Source organism: Sphaerodactylus townsendi, linkage group LG01 (assembly GCF_021028975.2).
Source record: "Sphaerodactylus townsendi isolate TG3544 linkage group LG01, MPM_Stown_v2.3, whole genome shotgun sequence".
NCBI lineage: Eukaryota > Metazoa > Chordata > Lepidosauria > Squamata > Sphaerodactylidae > Sphaerodactylus > Sphaerodactylus townsendi.
Window position 1 is genome coordinate 62,703,790 of NC_059425.1, and position 19,751 is coordinate 62,723,540.

The window sequence follows — 19,751 nt, forward strand, 5'->3', positions numbered from 1 at the left end:
GGAGCCTGAGCTGTACATAGGAAGTAATGTCATCACATGAAAATGCAGATACCCCCCCCCCTTTTCAGCCCAATGGACATCACTCCCCACACTTTCTGCTAGCCTTCTTCTGCCCACCAAATCTCTGAGTGTCCGCAGGCAGCAACCGTTAGCTGACACCTGAGAAGCCTAGCTGTACAGGACAACTCAAGACTGGCAGCTGGGGTGGTCTTGCCTGCAAATTAAGGGATGCACAAAAAAAGAGAGGCCTGATTCTTCGGCATTTCACCAATCACCCACAGAGCAAATGGTTTGGAATGGGGTTTGATCTGCAGGCACCACAGATCTCCTTTTGATCAATCAATCAATCAATCAATCAATCAATCAATCAATCATTCATTAAATTTGGCCCTTTCTATTTCCCAACTGAGATGTCAATTCTCCTTATTCTATGTCTGTAGGTAAGATACTATCCTCTTTTCTAATTATTCTGGTCTGCCTCTTCAGTCATTTTCTGGCTACTGCCCCTACTTGCATTTTTAAAGATAAGTGAGTACGATGTAGGAAAAGGTTCTTAGATTGTAAGACTTTCAAAGTCTACCTTTTCAAATATTCTACAGACCTCCTAGAATACTGTTAGTGCTGATAAATGTCAGATAGATATAAAATTAATAAAAGGTCTGAATAGAAAAGATATCAGCTGAAGTTGATTTTCTTCCACAAATCAAAAAATGACTCACATTGGATATTTGAAATCAGTCACTGTAAGGAAGCTTGGACTCATGCTTATACCCTTGCTACATCACCATTTATTGTATCTGAGTTAAGTGCTGTCAAGTCACCTCTGACTCATAGCAACCCTATGAATCAATGGCCTCCAAAACATCCCATCATTGACAGCTTTGCTCAAGTCTTGCAAACTGCGGGTTGTGGCTTCCTTTATAGAGTCAATCCATCTCATGCTGGGTTTTCCTCTTTTTCTGCTGCCTTCAAGTTTTTCTAGCTTGTTGTCTTTTCCAGTGAGTCTTGCATTTTTATAATGTGACCAAAATATAATAGCCTCAATTTAGTCATTTTAGTTTCTACTTATTGGTGATGTTTATTTTCCAAATGAGCATTCTACATTTTTAAAAAAGTATTGACAGACATATCTATTCATTCTTCTTATCTTGAAGACACAGATAGAATAGTTTCTTTTTCTCAAAAGCTTCTTGGTTAAAAAGCTGTAGAGTTCTCAAATGAATTCTAAAATTGTTCCTTAAACCAACGTTGCACACAGCCACTAGGAAAGAAAGAACATAGCTATAGATGCAGGTCATCAGCTTAACAATATTCACCAACATTGCCGGTGTAGAATTTTCTATGATGCAGATGAGATATGGACTTTGGGAGCTATTTTTAAGAAGTGTAGCTGAACATCTGAAAGTTCAGGGACATTCTGGGTAGGATGTGGCAGATGCAGAGGTCTTTGGGACCTTTTGTATGCTCTACCACATTGAGGTCATGAAACCTCTATGGTTCTGTACCCTTTATCAAGTAGACTGGATCCTCCCATCACTCAACTGCAAACTGAGGCCCCTTCCGCACACGCAAAATAATGCGTGTTCAAACCACTTTCACAACTGTTTGCAGGTGGATTTTGCTATTCCGCACAGCTTCAAAGAGCACTGAAAGCAGTTTGAAAGTGCATTATTCTGCATGTGCGGAATGAGCCTGAGATTCACTGGGCCAAAAAGTAACTGGCCAAAATCACTCTGTGACCTTTCATGGCTGAAGTGAGATTTGAACATGAGTATTTTGCATTTTAACCACTGCACTACAGTGGTTTTTGCTGCATAGCAACAAAATGCCAGCGGCAGCATCCAAGGCTTTCTTATAGTTTTCCTGGCAAGAATAAGCATTCTCCATTCCCCAACTCCAGAAAGCAGCATGAACTTGGAAGGAGGGATGGTGAGGATATGATACATACTAGAAAGGTCAAAGGCAGCCAGGTTTCAAAGAACCCCTAATAATAATATTTCCCTAATTAATTATAAATCTGATCAAGGGAGGGGGTATTGGAGCTTCTTCTTTCACTTCAAAGCATGCATCCTGTTTCACAAAATGTAATCCCACTAGATTTGAAACATATTGCATTGCAAATAACACTAAAAGTCTACCAGTTTGTAAAAAAGTATATCAAATTACACTTTCCACATAGCATTAAACAGAACAGAATACCATCCCACCCCCACCCACCCCATACACAAAAATCTCTTCTGGATGTGACTTTCATTGAAATCTCACAGCAGGGCTCTTAGCCATTCCTCTGACTGCGGGTAATGTATTTCCTGCATGCTCTGACTCCTTTTGTACACTCTTAAGATATGAAGGCTACCAACAAAGTACATAAAATCATAAAATCCAAATCCCAACCTGTCAGGTCACTTCTTTTACCCCGGCTGAAAAAAACATTGTTTCCTACTGTGCGTTTTCTATTGCTCTGACTCATTCCCTTTGAAAGAGGACAGTGAAAGATTATCATAAAAGGGAAAAAATGTGCTCAGGAAATCTTTTGCATTCCCTTAAAAAGGATCATTTTCCAGATGATATTTGCTTCTTGATTGATCTGGCAATATTTTTCTGGAACTTTACTCTGAGACTATAACGTTCATAGTTGAATCATAAACATTTTTGCTCAGAAGTTATTGCCAGTTTCCACAGATGCCAATGAATCAATCCTACTGTTAAGAAGGCTCCAGCTGCCAGCAACAGCTCAGTGGATCTTGACTGTTGTAATAGCCAGCCCAGAATCTCCTACTTTGGCTTTGCCAAGCTACTTTAGATAGCAGACAGGAGGCAGCAATGGACAGCCTCATTTGATTTTCATTCCACCAACAGTACTGTTACTGCTACTTTAAAAAAAACTTTAAGGTTGTTGAATCATTTATTTTATGGGCTATGATATAAAAATTAATTTTGCTTTGCATCTTTATCTGGTGTAATCTATTTTAATATAACTGTATTGCCAGGCATGTTGTTATCTGCCTTGGGTAGCATTACTTGTGCACTGTAATAATATCAGAATGATGAGTTTGACTGCCAGCCTTGGCTTTTCAGAGTAAAGCGGGATACAAAAATTTAAATCTAAAATAAATGTATGTTAACTAGAAAATATGCATTTAATTTAAACATATTTAAAAATATCTAGATTGGGGATTTTGATGAAACCAAATTCTGCATGATGCTTCCAAGTATATACCAGTCAACTATTATAGCAGGTGATCTTGAACAGTGGAGAAAGATTCTTCCTCACGGTATGCTAAATACTGATTTCAGCATATCTCCCAGTGGTTCTAAAGTATTAGTGATTGTATTAATGTATTAGTACCAGCTTGTCACATGTTAACTATATCATAGTTGTGTTTAATAGTTATTACCTCAGCCAGAGTGAGTTGGACAACTCCACGCTCATCCTTGTCTAAGATCTGAAACATTTCTTAATGGAAAAAGAAAAGCAGATGTTAGAGTTAAGCAGCAATGTCAGATATGTCTCAAAACATGGAAATGGGGCAAGGGGGTATGTCTGGGAATATGTTTTATTCAAATTTGAATTTATGTCACTTCTTTTAGTGACACTTATGGGATGACTGCAGTCCCATTTTCACTTATGAGTGGAGTACATTTTGTATGTGGCTGGGCATTTCTCACTATGAACAACAAACACATTTAATTTTTCAAAAAGTTATATCAAAGACTCTCTAGAGTTCCCCAGCAGAAAGACAAGACCATCCCCACCTTCTTCTAATTAACCCACACCAGTAGGTGACAGTCTGAAAGCAGGTTTACTTCTCAGCTGGCAACCAGAGCGAATGAGTTCAGACAGGAATGTAAACACGCAGACATATGAGGCTGCCTTATACTGACTCAGACCACTTCAGGACCTATCAGTATTGCCTGCTCTGTGATAGTCAGTGACTCTCTAGGGTCTCAGGCAGAAGTCTGCAACTTCACCTACTATCTCCTCAGATCTCACCCAGTGACTCCAGAGAAAATGGCCTGGGTATGTGTGTATAGAAAGATGGGGCTAGAGGGATAGGGCTAGACAGCCTGGAGAAGAGGAAGGAACCAAGTAACGAACCCCTCTTCCCTTCCTGTTCTGAGGCTGGGGATACTCTCTAGCAACATCTAGCAAGAAGGCCAAAGGGCAGTCAGTGGATCCAAAGAAAGGGGAAAGTGTAAGGTCCAGGTAGCACCTGAGGATCCCCCCAAATTACAGCTCATCTCCAGGCTTCAGAGAAAATGGATGCTTTGGAGTGTAGACTCCACGTACCCTACTGAGATCCCTGTCCTCCTCAGACTCCATCCCCATCTTCAGGAGTTTTCCAGTCTGGATCTGACAACCCTACCGCCCCCCCCATCCCCCATCATTAGCCAGGGGTGACCTGGAAACCACAGGACAGGGGTCTGCAACCTGCGGCTCTCCAGATGTTCATGGACTACAATTCCCATCAGCCCCTGCCCTAGGAGATCACCAAGAAGATGTAAGTATCCTCACAGGTCTCCATTCATTTTTATACAAGGCAAATTCTGCATGCACACAAACCCGGTTCTGATTAGGAGAGTGTTTAACCTTCCAATATCCGTTTAGTTTCACTAATTAAGAAAGACTAGGCTTCCTGGCCTTGTATCATTTTGAAGGGGAAAAATACATGGCCTAAATCATGTTCTTCTCTGTGCCTCTGCACAGATGCACACTTTGGTTTTTACAGACCAAAAGCTGTGATCTCCATTACAACTGGTTGTGCCCTGAGTCTGCAAATCAGTCCATTCAACAGCTGTTGTGGGTTTGAATTTGGCCCAGTGAAAAAAAAATGTCATGTGTAAACCCCTAAATCTGCTGTGCCAAATTTATAGGCTGAAACATTTTGGATCTTGTCCTGGCTTCAGAGCAGAGATAGTTTGGCTGCTGATCTAATTGTAGAAATTAGAGACATTTTGTCATGGCTTCCTGTCACTGACACGCAGTTCTTTGTACTCAGGCTAAAAATACTGAAAAATATTTTGTGTGCTAGTTGAGGGGGGCACTCAGCAGGGTTTTTTTCTTGGCTGCCATCAAACTTACTGAAAAGAGTCTCCAGGCGAATCATGCAGGCCACAAAGCCATCAAAGTCAATGGTCAGCTTGCTGCAGGCATAGCGGATAGCAATACTGTGCTGGATCTTGTTATTCAGAGTGAAGCCTATGCAGAAGGAAAGCCAAGAATTAGTGAACTGATGCAAATCAACCTCTCTGCTTTGTTTTGCCAGTTTATTAATGTTCTCAGCTGCAAACAAGCATAGATGAAGGATTCTGGCAATTCATTCTATCAGGTTTGCTGGCCTCTTATCTCTACAGGGCTTTCATTTCCTCAGGATCTATTGTTTTGAGGTGGACACAGACCTAACTCTCCCTCATAATGCCTTCAAAAAGTGATGTATTTTATGCAAGTTCATATGAATTTCTCATTTCTGAAGATGAGAATCTAACTAGGTTACCTTTAATGCACTCTCAAGGCTCCAGTCAAACAGACTCTATAACAGCACAGTTAGTTTCATGCAAAACACCATTCAGTAAATTTTTAAAGCTTTTTTTAGACACTGCAACTGTATTTTGCTGAACAAGATGGAGAAACACATTTGATAACAGATTTTGCTCATATTGTCAAGATAATCTGCAAGAGGACTAGGGGCTGCAAGCAGATTACATGTTTTGCAGATGGTCTCGGTTCAGTACCTGGCATCTTGAGTTTCCATGTCCCAGGTAGCAGATTGTACTTGAGCCCCTAGAGAGCCACTGACAGTGAGAGTAGACAATACTGAGCTAAGCAGACTGAAGGTCTGATTTCATGTAAAAAGGTATCATCTGACACCTTCATTTTCCCTGGAAACAGCATACTTTTTCCTATATGTTCACTTGTTGCCTATCTTATTATGGTTGCTACATTTTCTGCTTTGAATTTCATATAGCTTTGTGATGGTCATGGCTTCGTAGGCATGAACCTGCAAAGAGGAGAGCTAGCGCAGAGTGAGTGTACCAACAAAGCTGTACAGCCAAAAAGTTTAAAAATAGAACTTCCTATGTTTCTACGAAGCTGGGCAGCCAGAAATTTAAAAAACTTCCTCAAGCAGCCGGGAGGGGCCACGAGGTCGCGTTTCTTCCCCAACACAACAGCCAATCAGAAAGAGCCACAGAGCAGATTGCAGGCTCATGGAAATAGTTACAGTTTTTGATCCTGGGATTAATTTTGATCCCCTCAAGAGACACATGCTGTGGTGGGGAGGCAGAGACCGGGACGAAAAGGTGCTGTGTTGTACGGAACCGGGGGGAACAAGGTTCATTTCCCCAGTGGGGATTTGCCCAAAAAGAGGCTGTCAGTTCTTTCTCCATACCAGGCTCATAGCAGTACAAAATGGGTTTGTTTTTGGAAAATTTGTATATGGGAAAATTTAACATACACACCCTTGCCCAGTTCTGTAGCACCACGGGGCCTACAGTAGCCTTTAGATTAGAGGCTCTAATACAGATAACCAATGTCTCATCTAGATACCTCAACTGGAAATGACAAATTGTTTCTATGACAGAAGATTATTTGTCATTGTAAATGCAAACTCTGAATTCTGTAAATTCAAGAGCTGATTTTCTTTTTAATTTGATTTGAAACTGCTTTGCCTTGGTTGACAAAAACTAGACAGGGGATGTGACCCTTTAATACTATCAACCATGATATCCTACCGGGACTAAGGACTGAGACTAAGGTGCACCATGTGACAGTGTTTGAAGTCCTGTGGGGGGATCAGAACATAGTATTGATGGCAGTGGTGTAGCTAGTGGGCATGAGGGGATGAAGCCCCAAGAGCCATTTCCTGAGGGTACACTGCAGGGCACGGCCGCTCTCAAAACTGCACCCAAATCCTAAATTCCCTGTGGATTTTGGGTAGGGGCGCAATTGAATGCCAGTGAGCAATGCTCACCCCAATCCAAATCTCCATGTGGAGATCAGGAGTGGGGCCAGCTGGGCCTGCCACATCCCCATCTCTATGTGGAGTTCAGAGGTGGAGCCAGCCAGCTCCATGTGGAGATTGGGAGTGGCAAAAGCCCATTTGATCCTGGCCTCAGCAAGGCTTGGGTCCAGCATTCAGAGCTTGATTCAATCCTCGCTGAGACAAAGATCAGACTGAGCACAAGCTCTGTCCAGCTCTAGCTTTATGCTGTTAGCTTCCCCCCCCCCCCCCCCCGCCCACAAGCTACTCAAGGGTTGGATTGAGTTGTGAACTTGGAAGCCTGCAGTTTAATGCTGGGCTCAAGCCTTGCTGAGACCAGGATCAAATGGACCCTTGCTGTTCTGGCTGGCCCCACAACTGAACTTCACATGGGGATGGGGCTAGCCCAACTGGCCCCACTCCTGACCTCCCTGTAGAGGTTGGGGATGGGTCCAGCTGGACTTGCCCCATCCCCAATCTCCACATGGCCATCAGGAGCTGGCCACATGGAGATAGAGTCCACTGCTATTGTTCACCTGCACCCTACTCTGAACTCCTGAGTGAGTGTTGAGCACCATTTTATGAAGCTACATTCCTGGTTGAGGAATTCCTGCTCTTCCCCCTAGGTGTTGATCTTCTGAACCAGTGTTTGGAGTCAGCAATGGGTTGAACAAGGGTGAAACTTAACCCTGGCAAGACAAAGTTTCTCTCATTAATAGAAAGACACGCTAAGGACTTGAGGGCTCTTGGATGGATTTCCACTTCCCTTGAAGTAGCTTCATAGCTTGGGAGTGCTGTGTGACACCACAATCAAAAACCAGGGGGCTGCTGTGGTCTGTCATGCTTTTGCCCTGGTACATCCATTCCTGAGTCAGTCAGGTCTAGCCACAGTGATCCATGTCTTAGTTACTTCTAGAGTGGACTACTGCAATGTGCTCTACTTAGGGCTACTCTTGAAAAGTGTTTGGAGGATGTAACTACTGCAGAACACTGAGGCTAGACTACTGGTCAGAGCCAGTTGTTGGAAGCATGTGACCCTCAATATTACAGCAATTACACTGGCAATTACACTGGTGAGCAATCCACTTCCAAGCCCAATTCAAGCTGTTGGTTTTGTCCTTTAAACCCCTATATATTTTGGGACCATCTTCTCTCATATATTCTGCCCTGGGAATTAAGTTCACAGGGAGAGGCCCTCCTGACTATACCATCAATCAAAAAAGATTTTTGGGTAAGCACACAAAACAGAGCAACCCCATAATTATATAACAACCTCCCCAGAGAGGCGCACTTGGCCCCCTCATTTTCAATCCTCAGGAGGCAACTGAACACAGTTTTATTTAGAAGTGAATTTGACTAATTTAATTTTTATTTATTGGTAATCCTAATTGAGATTTTAAACTGTTGTCTTTTAATGTGTTTTATAACTGTTGTTTTATTTATATTATATGCCACTTTGAATGCAGCAAGATCAAAAGGTGGCTAATAAATATCTTAAATAGATAATTAAAATAAATACAAAGGATGTCCTAAATGTGGTACATTTGCAAACCACTGCTATATAGGTTATGTACCTGCTTCTTTGAGGGCATTTCTCATTTCATGTGCATCTATGGTTCCAGATTTGTCTGTATCTACTTCTGTATAAATTTCCTAGGGGAAAAAAGAAAGGGACATCATATTGTTTGTTATTTTAAACTTGCATTAGAAGACCTATCTGTTTGGCTGAGATAGGTTGTGCTGCTCCTGCCAGGCAAGAAAGCCTGTTTTCTCTAAAAGTGTTAACGACTGAAGGGGAGAATTCAGTTAACTAATGACAAGCTGTGTGCCCTGGGAAACTGTTCCCAAAGGGCTGGCAGCTTGCCCACCCACACAAAAAACAGACCCTTGAGAAATAACCCCATCCTTTGACAACAGCTGTAATATTAAACTCTATTAAGATCAATACTTTAAAGGAACAACAGACAGTTGTCAGTGCCAAATGGTTTCTTATCCAGCTCTAGTTATGTAATTAGAAGCTATTCTGGCCTACGACTCAGTGGGAAGTTCTGCCACGGTTGTTCTTTCACACTGACCATCTACAATAAAAAGTGATCAAAATGTTGAGCACTGAGGACCTGGTACAAAATGTACCTTTAGTTGAAGAGCTAATCTGCATATTTTTAGTTGCATATAATTTACACAGTTTTCATGTGTGAATGAATTGTAGAAGTGTAGATGAACTGCCATAAGAAGGACGTGGCTTATTTTCTCCCTACAGTATTCTTCATCTGAAGTTGTTATTCTCAAGCATAAAATATATTTTCATGCTTTGACCGTGACTGCATGAATTCGGGATTTGTAATCCTTTTATATTTTTACAATTACATTTTTGAAAATATAGGCAGCTGCGCGAGTTTCAAGTTTTTATGGGCTCATGGGTATCTCTATAGTGTAGAGATCAGCTGTAATTCCAGGGGATCCAGATCTCACTGGAGGCTGGTATCCCTAACTTAGCTCTAATGAAGTTATTGTATTAAGTCAGTGGCGGGATTCAAATAATTTAACAACCAGTTCCGGTGGTGGGATTCAAATAATTTAACAACTGGTTGTTTACAAGCACCATTTTAACAAGCGGTTCTGCTGAAGTGGCGCGAACCTGCTGAATCCCACCACTGTATTAAGTGCCTTTCAGGAGAGTTTCTGGACAAGCTTCGCAGAAAAATTGCTTCAATGAGATGTGTCTGATCATGGAAAACCAACTTTATGTGGGGAGGAGACACTGCTAGATATTGACAGCTATCTACAGGATGCAAGACAACTTTGAACTAAGCTATATATTGGAGCCCTATGTGCAAATCTGACAGCTACAGAGACATACATCTGTTCACATCTGGATAGAATTTTTCATCAGTTTCAGAAGATCTCAAGTAGAAGGTTGTATTCTGAAAGATTTTGTTTTACCAGGTATTTCCGAATCTTCATCCAAAGTATCTTGAATTCTGTAACCCCCAGGGTACCAGTTCCATTGCTCTGGGATCTGTTAAGGTCTACTTCAAAATCACAGTGGTTCTCTTTTTCAAACAAACAAGTAAGGTTTCATGGCACTGATAAAAATGAATGACTCACTGAAATATATATTGTGCGCTTGATGTGATGCATGAATATGAACTTTCAAACACCAAATGAAGGCATACCTGCTGTGTTCAGTTTGCTTAGATAAGATATACTGAGGACTGCATTATGTCTTGCAGAATGATTCATTATAATATTGCAGGATCACGTAGCTCATGGAGGATAAGAAGCTGCCATCTCTTTTACAATCCTACACACAGTTATTTAGTTCAAATTCTGTTATTTATTTTTAGAGTTCCTTTCAAGTTCATCTGACAGCATTTCCCAAACTCAGGCACTAATCAGATCAATAATACTACATCAGGTGCTTCCATACAATTCATGGGACCACGCAGATGCAATTGACCACTCAGATGCAAATCACAGGGCCACTCAGAGCAATCCTAGGTAGATTTACTTGAAAGCGAGTCCCATTTAATTCAGTGGAAAACATCCTTAGGTTTGCATCCTAAGTTTGACTGATTATTTAGGAGATTCTGACTTATTGCTCCCTTTCACCCTCCTGTTGCCACACACAATTAAATTTGGGGGAAAGGAAAGGACAGTCAGGCAGTGTTTCGGGGTCACAAAGAAGACTGAAAATGGAAGGCATATGAATTGTATCAAACCCAATAACATAAGAAACACAGTGTGTGAATGCAAAAAACAGCTGTTCTTCAATGGGTCAGCAGCTTGGTTTGCTGAGCCCAATTGTAAATCAAATTAAAAGAAAGTCACCTATCACAAATGCAGAGCAGCATGGGTAAAACAGAATGTCTGAGAATGCTAGAGAGAGATAGAGAAGAAAATAGGTGAGGTTGAGGGGATGTTCAGGGGGGAGACAGGACAGGCAGTGACGACACAACATAAACTGTCAGGGGCAGACAGCAGTGGAATGTTCTAAAATGTGAAAAATTGAACTACTATGCCCAAAGCTACTTCAATTATACATGGCTGGGCTTCAGTTTAAAGATTTTAGAAACCCAGCCCTGGTTTAATCCTAGCATTCTTTGTATGTGAGCTCACCGCAACCTGCTGGTGCAGCAAAGCTCCTCCCTCTAGATTACAGTTCACCTTCTCTACCAGCCTGTGACTTTGGCTTTTTGCCAGCCACCTGCCTACTCATCTACAATAAATTTATTCTAGCATGTTAAGTCATTTGCATTGTTAATTACTTTCTGGTGAGAGAAGGACATACTATGAAGATTGGCAGCTTCCCCATCTTCTGAGCCATGTGGTTAGGAGGAACTGTTCCAGCTTAATAATTTATCCCTTCTCCACAGCTTTCCAGATCTCTTTGTGCACTTTTCCTATGTATGAAGTGAGTGCAACAGACAGCATGATCAGAATAGATCCAGGTTCTGTATAAACAAAACATATAACCCCTGAAAAGTTGGTGCAGCACAGTGTAGTGGTTAAGAGCAGGTGGACACTAATCTGGAGAATCAAGTTTGATTCCCTGCTCATCCCTAAGAGCAGGGCAGTCTCATCTGGTGAACCAGATGTGTTTCCGCACTCCTACATTCCTGCTGGGTGATTTTGGGCTAGTCACAGTTCTTTGGAACTCTCTCATCCCCACCTACCTCACAAGGGCCCCTTCTGCACATGCAGAATAACACACTTTCAATCCACTTTCACAATTGTTTGCAAGTGGATTTTGCTATTCCACCCAGTGAAATCCAGCTTCAAAGTACATTGAAAGTGCATTATTCTGCATGTGCAGAAGGGGTCAAGGGGTCTGTTATGGGGGGAGGAAGAGAAAGCAGTTTGTAAGTTCCTTTGAGTCTTCTTACAGGAGAGAAAAGGTGGGGGGGTATGAATCCAAACTCCTCCTCCTTCTCCTTCTTCTTCCCTGACAAGTCCAAACAGGACTCAGCTGACAAGGAGTTCCTAAGCACCCAAGCAGAACAAGAAGACAGCAAAAACCCATTACAATGACAAGTTAGCATCAAGGGGTTAATGTCCTTGCCATACTAAACTGTTTAGATCTGCACTCTGCTTTTCATGCCTACTGCAAATGAAGACAGATGCACCAGGAGAATGAGACACGTAAATTTTGCTTTATCTAATCTAAAGGTTCACAGGGGAAATTCAGGAGTGACGTTTAAAGGATACATCTAAGAGGCTGATCATCTCCCTGCAGGTGTTTATGCCAAATCCATCACTTTTAATGTCTGTTCCTACACAATAAAAAAGATGCACAAAAAGTGGACAAAATATTTATCTACATCCTATGGAAACTCTCAGAGGTCATCTTTGTACATGGTTCTCTTTGCTGTTAAATATAGTCCCATTTCTGCTAAGCCATTATAAAAACGGATGCATGCTTCAAAGGGAAGTCTGAAGGGTTCATTCACAAGAACGTTTTAGAACAACAAGATGTAGGTTACTGGTCACACATTGCTTTTGTGCCCAAATAATTATGTTGATGCTTTACCATGGCACGGCTCATGACTTGCTACAGAAAAATTTGTGCGGGGGGTGGGGGTGGAGTTGAGGGGTGACATGACACAGTTTCAGTGCTTGGAGGACCAACCCAGGTAAGTGCTGTGCTACAGATCCCTCGCTTCCCTTGAATGTACAATTTCACTTCTAAAAACATTGTGTGAGCTGGCCATATGATCTCCTAGTACAGGAAAAGCAATCCTCCAATGACAGCAAATATAAAATATACGCAGGCACAGCTCAAGATTTCCATGTTGTGTTCTTTTGCCAAAGCTAAATTTTGTAACAATTATGCAAAGAAAAAAAAAACCTATGCATTTCCCTGAATAAGGAAAACTTGGGACCAAACTACACAATAGAGGTTTTAACAGGTGATGTCTAACCTGCTTTCATTTCAGCCACACAGCAAGAAGAAAATCTTGCTTTTAAACCTACATGAATTGATTTGACTCAGGAAAGATTGTGGCAGGAGGACAGGGCTCCCCCCCCCCACACACACACACATGCCTTCTTCTTGAGCTGAAATAGACTCAGTGGGGGAGTGGGGAGAATTCTGAGCACACATATCTCCAAAGTGATGCAAATAACTCCCTTAGTTTAGAGTTGAGCCCTTGGAATGAAATTCAAATATCGGTAGTATATTTCTAAGCAAGGACCTACAGCAGATGCCTGGCTGCCACCTACACACATTCTCCTTATACTAATATTCTGTAACATTTAGCAAAATGTGGGGCATGACAGGCCAAGAACAATAAGCTCACATTTGACCATACATTTGAGATATAATAATATACCGAAAAGACAGCCAGTTTCTTCAGGCACAGCAGGAGGAGGGAAGACAGCTATTCCCTGGTTAACTGGTTGGAAATTGGACCCCCTTCCAGTTTAGTTATCACAGTTCACACCCTTTTGTGCATATTATCATTGGATAGTCTTCCCAGTACCAAAAGGATATTGCTGAAGCCTGTGAAGGCAAAAAGTGCCAGCTAATGGAAGGAAACCTGCTGTTTTGGCCTGGCCAGTGATATTCTTGGGTTTTTCTCCCAGGCTTGTTGGCATCTCTCCCAGTGCTCCATGAGAGGGTACTGCCTCTCCTGCTCCTTCTGACAGCTGTAGGCTGAGAGCCTTGAGCTGCCCACACTACATGTACATTCTTCTCCTGTTGTTTTACAGCAATGAAGTCAACAACATGCCTTGGCTTTTATGTCAAAAATGATAACCTCACCAATGGAAATAAGTCACAATCCATAAAACATAATAAATCAAATGTAAATCGCTGTGCATGTGGTATGCTGTGAATCATCACAACTCAGGTTTGTGTGTTTTTATTTTACTATTTATTATGTTTCATCCCTATTTTCAGCCAGCAATCCCTAAAGCAATTCCCAAGAATCAAAGAACAATAATATGACAAGTCAAGGAAAATGTTTCATGGGAACATTTTGCACAAAACTGATCTGAGCTCATTTTGCACAAAACTCATCTGAGCTGATTCTGAACAAATGCCTTGGAAGCAAAAGACTCTATCACATTCAAACCTCTAGCTTTACCACTACTCTACCATTTATGGTAAAGTGAAATATAATAATAAATAAGAGCAATACAAAATTCATTTCATATGAGCTGAGTGTGATCCTGAATTTTTTCCCCTACAATTGGTGTCATTTGTACTCTACTTTATGGAAAATTAGCAAGTTATTCCTGAAGAACATTTTGGGGAAGTGTATTTTGTAAGCCTTTTGGTTTTATTACACAAAAAATACATCAGAGAATTAAAGTTGTATAGTAATTCATTTCAACAATAACCAAGATGATGATAACAAGCGTACTACCAAATTTAATTGTAAAGATTTTATACTTCTGACTATCATGCCCATCTTCATCAATTACAAAGCAACCATTGTCACTCACTCTTTGATATGACTCTATTCAGAATTGTCTGAAGTTCATTTGCAGTCATTTCACAATCCTGTAGAAAGGAGACAAATGAGATTCAACAAGCATCCAACTTAATAGAGAACTTACTCTGTCTGAACTAAACCCCTACCCTAGATCCCATTTGAAACCAAAAACTAAAGAGCTATCTCAGCCCAGAGTCTGGCTGTCCCTGACAAGTTTTGATCTATTTTCTTTTAGCTAAGGCCTCCAAAATGTGGGGATTAGACACTGCTGTCAGTGGCTATAAATGTTACTTGGGTGCAAGGTGAGTTAATTACTGATAAAAGTTTTGGGTTGGTGGGTCCTATTTGAAGAAGCTACAACAAAGAGACAAATTCATGCTTCCTCCATATAGCAACAATCCCTGTAATTTTCACTGCTAGTACAAATGAAGATTATCAACATGCCAGTTTTCCCCATACTTTCCTTGTCTCAGCCTCCACAACTGCCGTTCCCCTGGGAGAGTATTTTTAAAATTAGAAATTAGTATATGTGCAGTGTGTACAATTTTTAATGGTATTTTTAGGATTCAGGTTTAATAGACCCAAACATTTTTGGAAAATTTGAGGGGGGGAAAAGGGCAAAATCCCCATAGTGATCTGGGGTTTTGTTTTGGGGCAGGGTTGGTATTTTCAAATATCTGAAAATTTTCTGGTCCATTAAACCTTATGGAAAATCTTTGTGAGGCTCTGGAGTGCAGTTTTTAAAGTAAACCCATGAAATTTGCAGTATCACTACAAGTGACTCTCCCGACAAGAACTTCCAAGTTGGGGAAGATTGGTTGATTTTGTCTACAAATTATGTAGTTGTATTACAGGTATTTGTCTAATTCTAGCTCTTGTATGTTCATGGAGTATTCAATGGCTACTACCCATGGTGACATAAGGGAACTTCTAGAGGACATGAACTCAATGGGGTTTCTTGGGGCACTTTCGCACATGCAGAATAATGCACTTTTAATCCACTTTCAATGTACTTTGCAGCTGGATTATACTGTGCGAAATAGCAAAATCCATTTGCAAACAATTGTGAAAGTGGATTGAAAGTGCATTATTCTGCGTGTACGAAAATGAACACAGTGGAGCAAAAGGAGCAGATGATCCAGGTACAATTCACTTGGGTCATTTGGAGGGTACATATTGGCCACACACACCCTTTCCCCCCCCCTCATGCCCAGTTCCCAGCTGAGCCCATAGCCAATCCTGTGCCACACACTTGACCCAGCCCAGCCCATTTGCCTGCCGCTCAACTGGCCCAGCCTACGCTGCTCGCCTGGCCTGTGCCACTTGTCCACCATTGCCTGGCTTGCTCTAGTCACCCAGCCTGTGCCACTCGCCCAGCCCACACAGTCCTACTTGCCTGGCCTGCCCCACTCACCTGGCCCACCTGCCTTCCCAGCCCACCCCAGCCCACCCCACTCACCCCGCTTGGCCTGGCCTGCTCACCTGGCCTACTCACCCATCACCTTCCTGGCCCACTCGCACCACTTGTCCCCTGCTTACCCAGGCCACACTGTCCTCACCCACAAGCTGCCCAGTTTGCCTATTCAATTGCTGCTGGATCAGGTAGGGGTGCAATTTTGGTGGAGGGGGGGGTGCAATTCTGGGAAGGGCTGGGGGGGGGGCACAATTGCATGACTTGCCCCAGGCACCATTTTTTCAGATATACCACTGCATGAACTGAATATCATTGCCTGGAGGCAACATTATAGGTAGATCGTGGCCTCTATACCTTGTTCGTTGGCAATCAAGAGCAACTGTTTGACCACTACATGAAACAGGATGCTGGACTGGCCCTTCTCTGTTTTTACCTACACTTGATAAGACACAATTAGGATTTTCTTACCTCACCAGAGAGTTTCTGAAACAGGCTCTTGAACTCACTGTCTATGCTGTTGTCAGCAACATGAGGCTAAAAAAGAAGATATGAGTAATATCACATTTCACTTTTGGCATACCTGCCAAGAAATGGGAATGTTTGAATAATTGTATAGCTTTAAAAAAAAAGGCCACAACACACAAAGATTTCATATGTCATTCTTCTAGGCCAATGTTAGTTCTATATGGCCAGGTAACACTCTAGATCTGCTTAAGAACTGCCTCTTTCTAATTCCCACTGAAGTGGCAGACACACTCTAGTGTAGCATAACTGTGTCTGAAAGCAGACCATTTCCTCCTGATGATCCACAGAACAGGTTCCATGATATGTAGGCTATCACTTAATTGGTCCAATAAGTATAGGGTTCTTCTGAAGTCTCCTTCAAAGAGTCCTTAGATTACCAGGACAAGTTTTGAAAAGAGCAGAAGTCTTAAAATCCTGTTTAGTACTGTTTTATACAAATCTTACTGTTTTATACAAATCTTATAACTATAGCAAAGGGGTACCAATGCCCAGATATATAAAGGCTGCATTTCCTAGTCTGAAGCAAATATCAAACCTTGCCAATGCAAGCAAAATTCTGCTTTCTTGAGTATGCCTTAGCTCACTAAAATGAGATTTTGAATCAAATGCCCAGACAAACAGTGAAAACCTGTACAGAAATAAACAGGAACCAAGTGGCATCTTGAAAACTAACAAGATTTTATTTCAGCTTCAGTTCCCACGGGCTTGACCCTACCAACAGTTGCAACAGTGTGTCTGTCCTCACTAGGAAGATGTTTATATTTGAGATATGAAAAATAATGAACGAGAAACAAATCAAGGAATCATCAGCCATTTCCCCACAACACAAACAAAACATTGTGAGGAAGGTAAATAAAACATTTGCAGCAAGAATTCCAGGTTTTCCTCCCGTTTTTGACAATGGTTTATTTCCTCCTCACAACGCTTTATTTGGATCCTCTAAACTAGCAGTCTTTTTTGCTTATAACACTTTATTTCCCCTGCCAGCTCTTTCGTTATCTCGTGCCTGTCATTTTCTGCTGCTTCTGCTGTCTGCCATAAGTTTAAGTTCCCTGGGGATGTTTCCTTATCTGGCACCATGGTTGCCCACCTTTTCCTTCATTTATGTGTATCAATAAATTCCTTTTTTGATTGCTGATTTTGCAAATGTGTATTTTTTCCTTTTTTGTGAGATATTTTTGACATTACAGAGACAACGGTTGAATCCCCACTGACAATAAAACATGTGATACTTAGGCCAAAAAACGCAGTTTAACCCCCACGCTCCCCACCACTTACATTCCGAACCAGTATTCATCCTGGTTCTGCCACACATCCCACCCCTTCTCACGTGCTTTTCCGGAACCTGCCTGAATTATACCTTTTTGAAAAACCCACGCCAAAGCCAGATAGGAGGGGAGGAAATTGGCTCTAATCTGTGTTTGTTTTTTGTGCCGTTTGTAGTGGCGTGTCAACTTTCCTGCCAATCAGAGTGCGCTGGGTGGCCCCGTGTATGGCAGCCGGCCACCCACTTGCTCCCCCTCTTCCTCAGGCTGCCACCCCTTCTGCAAACAGACTGGGGAATAAAAGTGATAACAGCGACAATCTCATGGCATTTTAAACAGTGCAAAGGACCTGCCTTCTTGGGAGTCAACTGCATACAAAGCAATGGGACTTACTTCTGAGTAAATCACTGCCACTCGCTGATTGACCCGCGAGAGGAACAGAAGAGTTTCTTGCACAAGGGGGTTGCTTTGTTCAGCAAAGAGAAAAGCTACCAAAGGCTATTGCGAGGCGTCATGTCAGGCAGCCATGGGCGGGAAGGAGGATGCTTCCCGAGCAACCGGCAAAGAAGTTGGTGGAGCGGCTGCCTTGGAAGCGGAGACTCTACCCACATCAGACTGCCTCCAAGTGTTCCCTTTTCTTCCCAGGGCTCAAAAAAAGGGCCCAGAGAAGAAAGGACATCCCGATGTCACCATAGAAACCAGACAGCAAAGCTGGTAAGGCGGCTGCTCCGCTCAACCCACACCCTCTTCGCCAGTCGCTCGGGAAGCATCCTCCTTCCCGCCCATGGCCTCCTGATGTGACGCCTCACAATAGCCCTTGGTAGCTTTTCTCTTTGCTAGCTCCTGCCCAGTTAGATTTATGCACCCTGATCAGGGTCTTATTTTGAAGGGACCTCTGTTGCCCATGACAAGGAAGGAATACACACACACCCGCCCCCTTTATGCGGCACTTGGGGTTTTTTTATTAGCAGGTCATGGCCATGTCACCTAAACATCACATTGCTATGTCACCGCAATTATGTAGGCACGCCTAAACGATTGGCAAAACATCATGTAGGCACGTCGAAACGTTGATACAAGTTAAAATAAAAATTATTAATTTTCAATCAGGGTGATGTTCCTGCTCCGAATCAATAGCCAATGAAATTGTCCGTTGGTGCCATGTCGTGACATCACCATGTGGATGCATTTGGGAAAAATGTTTTTAAAAGGTCTCGCCTCAACACAACAAGACGCTGAGCGGATCGCATGTCAGAAGGGAGTGTTACTTGACTACATTATTTGAATCTTTGATAGACGTGTAAGTTTTCAGTGGAGTGGGAAGGGAGAGTGTGTGAAAAGGTACTGTTTCTTTTGAACCTGGATCTATCGATATTTGATTTCTCCACAAAAGCTTATGCTTGAATAAAGTTGTGTTAACCTTTAGGTGTCATTAGGCTGCTGTTTGGTTTAGCTAAAGCTGACTACCCCATTAAAACCCACTGTTTTCAAAATGTTTAGAAATAAAAACAGCATAAAATGACACTGTCAGTATGAAATCGTAAACAGAGTTAACTTTAGTAGACTCAGAAGTAGTTAACCTCCACTTAAATAGCACAGTAGTTCTGTTAACATGATTCTATCTGATTTATTTACCTCATATGGATTGGCAACCACCTTATCACCAATTTCCCTGTGGAGAGAAAAATGCTGACATTAACAATGTTATTAACAATTAACAATGTATTCTTTTTAACTGGGATTATTTGATTTGTTTTTACTGTGTTTGTTGTTTTGCTGTACACCGCCCTGAGCCCTTCGGGGGTAGGGCGGTTTATCAAATCGAATAGATAGACAGACAGACGGACGACAGACGACAGACAGACGGACGGACGGACGGACGGACGGACGGACGGACGGACGGACGGACGACAGACAGACAGACAGACAGACAGACAGACAGACAGACAGACAGACAGACAGACAGACAGACAGACAGACAGATAGATAGATAGATAATGTTGCACTGTTTATCATGGAATAATATTCAAAGTAGTTTATTGTTTTTGTAATATATCTAGGGCCAGACTGTACAATGTTACATTTTCTGTTTGCTAAAACATCTATCTAAACATATATCCATCTTCAA

General features: G+C 42.0%; 1 protein-coding gene across 1 annotated transcript in view; it reads right to left on the reverse strand.

The window, feature by feature from the left end:
- Positions 1-973: 973 nt before the first annotated feature.
- Positions 974-19,751, reverse strand: part of LOC125438524 (calpain-8-like) — a 73,916-nt gene continuing 55,138 nt past the window's right edge. The window contains exons 13-21 of the mRNA XM_048506959.1: positions 19,259-19,295; positions 16,302-16,367; positions 14,430-14,487; positions 12,189-12,253; positions 9,924-9,992; positions 8,555-8,633; positions 5,084-5,200; positions 3,399-3,457; positions 974-1,261 (exon numbers count right to left, since the gene is read on the reverse strand). Coding sequence (XP_048362916.1) covers positions 1,238-1,261; positions 3,399-3,457; positions 5,084-5,200; positions 8,555-8,633; positions 9,924-9,992; positions 12,189-12,253; positions 14,430-14,487; positions 16,302-16,367; positions 19,259-19,295 — 574 coding nt within the window. The 3' untranslated portion in view covers positions 974-1,237. The remainder of the gene's footprint in view (positions 1,262-3,398; positions 3,458-5,083; positions 5,201-8,554; positions 8,634-9,923; positions 9,993-12,188; positions 12,254-14,429; positions 14,488-16,301; positions 16,368-19,258; positions 19,296-19,751) is intronic.